This window comes from Centruroides sculpturatus, unplaced genomic scaffold (assembly GCF_000671375.1).
Source record: "Centruroides sculpturatus isolate CEXI.00-Female unplaced genomic scaffold, Cexi_2.0 scaffold541, whole genome shotgun sequence".
NCBI classification, from domain to species: Eukaryota; Metazoa; Arthropoda; class Arachnida; order Scorpiones; family Buthidae; genus Centruroides; species Centruroides sculpturatus.
Window position 1 is genome coordinate 507,065 of NW_019384809.1, and position 9,317 is coordinate 516,381.

The following is a 9,317-nucleotide window of genomic DNA, read 5'->3' on the forward strand; positions in this document are numbered from 1 at the left end:
TGTTATTATGCGAATATACGTTAAACACATTAAATTGAAATCGTTCATCAAGAAGTATTATCCTAATTAATGTCTACTGGAATTATTTTTAAAATCAATTATTTGTTTTGTAGACTAATTATCCCTCCCTGGAAAATTTTATGCGGATGCCCATGCCGAGAGATGAGGTTGTGGCGAAGATACTAGTCAAACAATTAACTCAACCAGAGTCGGTAGATTAACCTACCGACTCTGGTCATGCCTCGTCCCTCACCACCCGGCCGAACCCATAATGGGCATGTTAAAAATGGGCCCTCTTAGTTCCCACAGGGTGGAGAGTTAATAAAAAAGAACATAATAAATACAATTATAAATTTTTTCTATTAATTTTTAATAATCGAAAAATATTAATTTTTATTTTTAATTCATTTTAAAAATTTAATAACCTTCTCATTTATTTATTTATTTTTTGTGCTAATATTGGGCTATTTACTAAGATAGTTAACTATAGTCAGTGAAGTATAAAGCAAAGGGAATTCTGGGTCTTTCGTCTGTGTGTAAAGATGGCGTCGCAAATATCGAAGAAGAGAAAGGTAATTTTCATAAGAAATTTATGGATGTGATGATAAATATTTTCTATATATAACAAATTATATATGATAAGCTCGATGTGTTATTACATTAAGTAAATTTATGCTGTTTTTTCCCGATTTCTTTGCGTGGATGATGATGGATTATACACGTATCCAAAAACATGAATGCCGCTTCCATCTGTTAATTTGAAGTATTTACGTATCATTTAAGTTATTTATAAAAAGGATAAACAGAAATACAATTACTTTGGATATTTTACCAGTTAATAAAGCTTTAACTAAAAAAATTTATCAGATTTTACAAATTATATACATATAATAACCATATGATTTCTCCTACAATTATAATATGTGATATTGACCAAAAACAGTGTAACTGTAATTGGCAATAATGCCTTAAGTGGTCAGAGTTCATGAATCCTCTGAGAATAGTACACAGAAATCACAGTATCGGTAAGTTAGTTATCAAATCCAATATAGTCCTCAATCCCCTTGTTGGTAATTATTTCTATTAAGACCATGATGTATTTTATTTTTAAAGGAGACATATTTAATAGACATTTCCAAAATACGCACAATTTTTTCTGGGCTATCCATATGTAAATTGCTATAAACAAAAAAATTATATGAATATTTACTGACTGTACCCAATTCAAGACACCATTGCTTAAACTTGTTGTCGTGGATCGACACGGTGGCTTGTGGACACACAAAGTATGTTGCTCAATATCGCTTCGATGTCACTCGGTTGTGTGACTACGGCAAAATGTAACTCTCCCCAGCCACAGGAAATCTAACATGTTTCTGGACAACTTATTCTTCTTGCAGAAGAATTTGTTCTTGACGATGTTTATATCAAGCATTTGATATCTTTTGTTGCATCTGACTAATATTTATCATGATAATCTACATCATAATAGAATTATTGTCAATAGCAAGACATTTATCTTTGTTTCTTCTTATAGTCAAAAAATAAATAATTGGAGAAATCTTGTTGTTATTTTAACTATTCACTAACAACAATTCATAGGAAAAAATTAAAAACTAACTTGATGCTGAAACTCTTTGCTTGTGACAAATTGAACTTTGCTTCTGTATACTCTAGCACAATACTACTAAAATTCAGCATTGCCAAATGTTTTTAGGGCTGTACTATAGATTACCGTCTATGGAATTTTGGGACTTCAAGTATATATTTGAACTTGGGACCAAGATGAGTTCAACGGTATCCTACTTTTGGACCAGAGACGAAAAATAAGAAAGTTTTTCCCGATTTCTTTGTGTGGATGATGATGGATTATACACGTATCCAAAAACATGAATGCCGCTTCCATCTGTTAATTTGAAGTATTTACGTATCATTTAAGTTATTTATAAAAAGGATAAACAGAAATACAATTACTTTGGATATTTTACAAGTTAATAAAGCTTTAAGTTAATTTCTTGCCTTTCACAATGCATTCTATGCCATTTTAGTTTTTCACTAGGTGGCGTTTGACTGTTCATGCAAATTGTGCCAAGTGTTTAATGTCACTAGTTATTGATTCACGATAGTTCTTGAACAAAAGAACAAAAAAAGGAAGTGATGCTTGACTGTTTGTGCAATTTCTTGTGTTTCTTGGTGCTTTTTTTAATGGTTTGCAGACTTTACTGCAAGATGGTGGTACTAGCAACTATGGTATCGTCTGCATGATAACTTTCTTATTTTTCGTCTCCGGTCCAAAAGTAGGGTATCGTTGAACTCGTATCGGTCCCCTCAGTTCAGATATATACTCAAAGTACCAAGATTCCATAGGTGGTAATCTATATACAGTAATACCCTGACTTATGTGAACCTGGAGTTATGCGATTTTTAAATCTTGTCGATTCGTCTTTTCTTTGAGCGCCAAGCAGCTCTTGATTACTCACTCCCCCCACATTATTCTTTAGCCTACACATTCGGATGTGTCGCGCAGAATCAACGCATAATTACAATTTATTCTGTGTTTGTTATATCTACAGAGACTTGAAAGATTCTATGTGGTGATTTCTTGTAACCGTGAATGAATCAAAAGACGAGATAAGATTAATGAGAACATTTATTAGCTTACATACATCCGACTTGAATTTTACACAAATTGCGAAATTATACCCCGACTTACACGAATTCCACTTATGCAGTTATTGCTCGGTCCCACCTATCGCATAAGTTCGGGGTATCACTGTAATCCCCATTTTTAGTGTTTGTAGCCAAAAATTTTTAAAAATTAACCAACTCAAAAAGTTCCTTTTTAATAACCCGAGATTTGACAATAAAATAAATAAAAAAACACACCATTCGTGCTTTTCTAGCAATAAGTTTACTCATAATAAATGTTTTTGGTCAATTTACAGTTCTGTAAATTGATTGGAAATAAAGATCGCAAGACTCAGTAAATTACCGCGTGTGCATATATTTTATGTCCAGAACACTCATTTTATCTGCAAAGTAGATTTTAACAAGTTACGCAACAAATGATCTTGTCATGACGAACTATAAAAAAAATAATTTTGCTATGTAATACTCTTAATAGTTATTAATTTGCTATTACAAACGATTTATCAAACTATAATTATTTAATTAATTTGAAAGTTGACTAATAGATTCCTTTATTAATTAAGCCAATACATACTCTATTTTTACTTAGAAATAGATAAATTCCATTTATTATAAAGCAGACAAACAAAAAATTTATTTGGAAAACACAAATATTTGTTTTATTTGGGTCTCTAATTAATGAAAAATGACAAAACACCATTTTAAAGTGCATTTTTATTCAAATAATGTATTTATAAATAATATGTAGCCCAAAAAGTAGCCAATGTGCTAAATATTTTTTACGCCAAACTAATAAAAGGATAGCCAGATCTTGCAATGCTGCTCAAATTGTGCTCTGTGAACAAGTGCTGATTCATTTATTGACAAGACTATATGTTGTTTATAAAATCGTACTGCCCAATGTTCTTACCAGCATAGAGGTATGAAGGAGTACACGCCAAGAGTTGATATTTGGCACAGAGTATTAGGTGCCCAAATCATTTGCGCATAAAAAAATCCAGACTCATAGGTAGTCAGGAGACTGAGAATCAAGTCAAAATAAAATACAAAATGGTGACCCTCTTCTACAAATAGGCAAAACAGCCACCTCACCCCACCAAACTTGGGTAGGGAAGAGTACCACCCACAGTCATTCTAAGAAATGAACTCTGACCTTAGGACCGAACACGTTTCTTCTATGTTAAATAAAATTTGTAATCTAATTTTGTAAATTTGGGAGTACTTCAAATATGACGTTAAAACAGTTTTATGTCGTTACAAGTGGGTTTTTTTAACATTATCTAGTATAGTAAAATCGTAGGACCAATAAAAATTTGACGTTATATTAGGGTTGTCGTTACATTCGATGACATTATAATTGGGTTAAACTGTATATTGTTTGTGCAAAATAAAAAAATAATTTTGTATGATACAACAGCCACGATTATTTTTTCAAAAACGGGAACTTTTCATTATGCATGGACAAAAATTCAACCCGGGCTGACATGCAACGGAGAGAAATTTTGAAATTAGATAGGTTTAATTTCATTGAAGATGCATCATGGACGTGGCCGCGAAGTTTGAATGATGGTGCCCAAAAGCAGTGATATCAAAGAAGATAGGAGAACGAGGCCTGCCTTGAGCATCAAAGTGATTCCATCTCCGAGACATAGTCTTGTCCCAAGTACAGTTTTGCTGTTTTACTTGTAATAATTTAATTTCACAAAAGTATTGGTGCATGTGGTATTGGAATGAGAGGGGGGAAATTGGTCTGTGAACTCAAAACATTTGAGAACATTCAATGGAATTCTACAATTTAAATTGTTTTGCAATTTTAATTGTAGAATTCCATCAGGTGGCAACACAATTAAAATTATTTTGCAAAGATTCATCACCAGGGAGCAGCTGAAAATCTACATGGTAGCAGTGCCTGCTTCTAGTAAATAGATAAAAGTGGTAAGGATAGATGGAAAGAAGACATCTATGGCATTGTCAGTTCCGATTTTTAAACTTGTGTTTTTAATTGGATATTTTTTCTGTGTTTTTAAAGGAACTTTTAACTCCGGTATATCGAAAACAAAGTCATGAACTCTCATTGCAATTAATGGAAAATTGAAAATTGATTGATCAAATTTTGAGAACAAAGAATTCTGTAAGCCACATAGAAGAGGCTCTAACACTCGGCCTCGGTGAGATAAACAGACATCCACTGAAGCTCAACCTCTCATCTCCTCCTCGTCCAACTTGCCCTAATTCCCTCCCTTCCAGTGTGAACATCATTTATGGACAGCTCTTATACATGTATATGCAGTCTACATATAAATTTTCTAAAAGTAATTTTTATCAAGACTTCAATTTGTTGAAATGGATGGACTGAGTAAGCATTTCTGGGATATTCACATCCCAGGTAAGAAATGAGACAATGATGTTGAAAACATGGATCAGATGGAAAAGATCGTAGATCAGTTATGAAAGTAAGACTATACCATAATGTGAACATGTGAGGATGATGTCAGAATTGCATTTGATAAACACTATTTGATTGATCACTACCAAATGAGAAAGGCATAGGCAAGTTATAGATCTCATCTCTAACTTTCTGCCATATTGTAGATCTTTACCTGTTTTGACAAAAATCGTTATAATTTAATAACTCCAATTTTACATTGCAGTTCTTTTAAATACATTATCTTAGTTATCTGTAGATTTTTATCTAGGTTAGTCGATTAATGAATTTGTTTTATTACCTGTTTTGATGCAATCATTAACAATTTTCACTTACAGTTTGTTGCAGATGGTGTTTTTAAAGCAGAATTAAATGAATTCTTGCGTCGTGAACTTGCTGAAGATGGATACAGTGGAGTTGAAGTTAGAGTTACTCCAACACGAACGGAGATTATCATCCTTGCTACCCGAACTCAAAGTGTATTGGGAGAAAAGGGAAGGAGAATAAGAGAATTGACATCTGTAGTTCAAAAGAGATTTAACTTTCCTGAAGGAACAGTTGAGGTAAATATCTCATTTTACAAATTTATTTTCGTGTTAGGAGGACCAGCCAAGTTTTACGTGATTGTTTTAATAATCAAACATATTTTAACTCACAATCACATGAACTAGTGGTGATTTTCCACAATTACTAGTTTTATGCAGACATTTTTTGGCAAATTCACTTCTTTATCTGTGCAGCCTATCCATCAAGTTTGAAGGGTTATGGAAGCCTAGTCAAGGGCATTATTCTGTGAACAAAACAATATCTCATAAACTAAACAATGTATGGCATTGAATTTGGTATGTGCAGAGAAAGCACATTACAGGACAAATTTTGCTGGCAGAAACTAATCACACAGGGAATACACCAGTAATTGACTATGTGCCTAACTGTTCCCTATGTGATTAGTTCCCTTCAGCAAAATTTATGCTTACTGCTAAAGAATTGTTAGGAGAACAAGTAACAATTAAACAACTTACAAGACTTTCAGAATCACCCAAATTTGAGGATTGGCAATTGTGTACATTGTAATTATACATTGAAAAATTGGCAGAAAATCATGATATGCATGTACATGTGTTTAAAAGTAAGTGCATTTGATTGCAGGTTAATTGAATATTGCCATTTGGTTAGTAATTGTGCAAATATATTATAATGAATCTCTGCTTTTGAGCCTTGGCAAAGATTTTAATTCTGTGCAATTAAAATTTATCTGACATTGGAATTTAAGATATTGAGTATTTGTGTTATTTTATTCTGTGGGTTACTTTCAGATCAATCACATGCATTTAATCTCAAAGTTAAATTCACTTTAATATATAGAACTACTCTCAATGTGTTGCGTGAGTGTAAATCTTTGGAATAAATGGGTGTTACATTATTTCAAAAAACCATTATTTGAATTGTGTACTGTTGAACAAGAGGAGGGATATGATAGGTTAGATCTTTAACATGTAAAGAATTAACATTACTTAGTGTTTTCCAGGTACTCTTTTGGCTGGATGATCTGCATGGCTGATTATACTGTTTATCTGGCTAGTTAATCTGGTGAATTGATGTCAAAGTAATGATTCTTGTAAACTGTAAAGTTCTGTTTCAATCTGTGAAAAAATAATACAGAAATATATTTTCTTGTATCATAGAAATGATCTATAAAATTGAATTTAAAAATATTTTAGCTTGTTTTGTTGTCACAAGCTGTTTCTGCTTTCAACAACAGAGTAGAAAATGAGAATGGTTGATGTGTACAGATAAGGGATGACAAACCTATGGCACATGCCCAAAGTAGCATTTCAGGAGAAATCATCTGGCACACAAATTATATAATTTCAACTTAGCAACAGTCTTTTTCAATCAGTTTCTTTAAATTTATTCTAATTAAAGCATGTTTATTTAATTTCTTTAAATATTGTTGTTTGAAGTATAAAATTTTGGATTGCACCATTTTTAAATATATATATACTTGCTGTATGGCACACTAAAAATGTTTGCCATTCCTGGTACAGATTAATATAGTAGATTTAAGAAAATGGAAGTATTGATAGCTTATGAGGAAACATGAATGTATTGTTATGTATTGATGAACATCAATGATTCTAACATATTCACTGTAAAAACAAACTTTCCTACCTAAAGAGATTTGATAATACAGTACTTCCTTTTGACTGTTATAGCATGCAACTGTACTGTTTGACTTCATCCACATTTTTAGGATAACATTGTATGAAAGTTGAAGACTGCCTGTACAAGTAGTTCACTTGTGTGAAATAATATCTTGTAATTATGGTATGTTCATGACCTATATTGGATATTAAGTTTAATTCTTAGCTGTTGTGGATCAAATAGATTTTTACTTTAAAATCCAGAAACACTCCAAGTATTTATAAAATTATGAAAAATCACTTTATTGACTCAAAACCAAGATTTAAATCACACAAAAAATACACTTTAGAGTAATTTCCAGCTTTAATTTCAAAGAAGCTGAAAACTTTTGTCAAAAAAAAAAAATGGAGATGGAAATGTTCTCTAAGATATATTTTTTCATGTGATTTATTGGCCCTACTAGACTATTTTTTCCTTGTAAAATGGGTGTAATTAATAAATCACTCTCTCTAGCCAGTCTGTAATATAATTATAATGATGATGATTTTAAATATTTACTCTTTTAATTGTAGTTGTATGCAGAGAAGGTTGCTTCTCGTGGTCTCTGTGCCATTGCACAATGCGAATCTCTTCGGTACAAGTTGATTGGAGGATTGGCAGTACGAAGGTAGGTTTTTGTTTTAGTAAAAGATATATATATATATATATATATGTATAATTTCTTTTTAATTACTTAATCTAAAACTAAAATTTTCAGAGCATGCTATGGTGTATTGAGATTTATTATGGAAAGTGGAGCTAAGGGATGTGAAGTTGTAGTTTCTGGGAAACTCAGAGGACAAAGAGCCAAGTCTATGAAGTTTGTAGATGGTCTGATGATTCATAGTGGCGAACCCACTAATGATTATGTTGAAACTGCTGTTCGTCATGTTTTGTTAAGACAAGGTATTTTGTGAATTCAAAAAAATTCAGGTATTTAAAATAAATCCACAAGAGTGACCTTCAAAATTTTTCTTCCCAGGTGTACTTGGCATAAAAGTAAAAATTATGTTGCCATACGATCAGAACGGAAAGACCGGACCCAAACGACCATTGCCCGATCACGTAAGGATTGTGGAACCAAAGGAGGAAGATCAGCCACCACAACCCTATAGTGAACCTAAAAGTGATAAGCCATCTGTAGTTGCACCAGTATAATGTAATTATTTTGGCATTTCTAATAAAAATGAAGTTGTGGAACAAATTGATTTTTATTTTCTGAAATCTGAACTTCCAAGAAATATGTTTGTTTATAAATTTTTTTCTAAGTTTCTCTGTCTTTAAAAATGCTAAAATTTAGGCACTTCTTTCTGGTCTGAATATGAAATGAGTGCTTGTCACTTACAGTATAGGATATTTGCTCTTGCTTTGTAAATAATTTGAGCTTTAATGCACTACTACACCAGATGGTTCAATATTGAAAATTAAGACTGAGGACGGATGGTCACCTTAATTTCCAGAGACAGTCCTTTTTTTTTTTTTTTTACTGTAATCTGGTCACTACCACAGTTTTCCCATTAGAGGACATGCTCAATTTCTTCAGTATTTCCAGGTAATTTTTGGGGGAAATGCCTGAAAAGGACCCAAATTTGAAACGAGAATGAGCAATAATTTATTTTGGCATTTTCACAATGCTGGGCTGCAATTTTCCATCAGTATTCTCAATTTTTTTAGTAGTCTCTTACCCCTGTACATCATACGTTTTCTGTTGGTCATGTCAGTGATCTATTGCTATCTAACTCTTTTCAAGGAAAATTTTTGAATTGAAATAATGTGATTTCCAGTCCAAAGCAGAAGTTCATGTCTAGTTAATCAGGTCCTGCCACTGAGCTATCCATATCTGATCTCAACTTTCATCTAACTCCATTCTCAAGATTAAGGAAGGACAGACAGCTGATAGTGGGAATTTATATGTTAACAAATCTTTCAAATTGCAGCTCAAAAAAAAAAAACATAAACCTTATTGAAGGAGAGCTATTTGATTGAAGCAAACAAGCTCAATCAAAATTAAAATGGCTGCATTCAGCACACTCAACAGTTCCAGAGCTATTGAGTATTT

General features: G+C 32.3%; 1 protein-coding gene across 1 annotated transcript; it reads left to right on the forward strand.

The window, feature by feature from the left end:
* The first annotated feature begins 476 nt into the window (after positions 1-476).
* On the forward strand, positions 477-8,464 carry LOC111629761 (40S ribosomal protein S3-A-like). Its single transcript, XM_023373672.1, has 5 exons — positions 477-572; positions 5,413-5,637; positions 7,792-7,886; positions 7,977-8,164; positions 8,241-8,464. Exons 1-5 carry the CDS (start codon positions 543-545, stop codon positions 8,414-8,416), a joined length of 714 nt encoding a protein of 237 aa, XP_023229440.1. The 5' UTR covers positions 477-542; the 3' UTR covers positions 8,417-8,464.
* The last annotated feature ends 853 nt before the right edge of the window (positions 8,465-9,317 follow it).

What these genes read in the sequence shown, in the direction of transcription:
- LOC111629761 (XM_023373672.1), top strand. Translation starts at nt 543, where the DNA reads ATGGCGTCGCAAATATCGAAGAAGAGAAAG. An exon ending in TTCCTGAAGGAACAGTTGAG is followed by an intron (nt 5,638 to 7,791) that starts GTAAATATCTCA and finishes TTTTAATTGTAG; the next exon opens with TTGTATGCAGAGAAGGTTGC. An exon ending in TCATGTTTTGTTAAGACAAG is followed by an intron (nt 8,165 to 8,240) that starts GTATTTTGTGAA and finishes TTTTCTTCCCAG; the next exon opens with GTGTACTTGGCATAAAAGTA.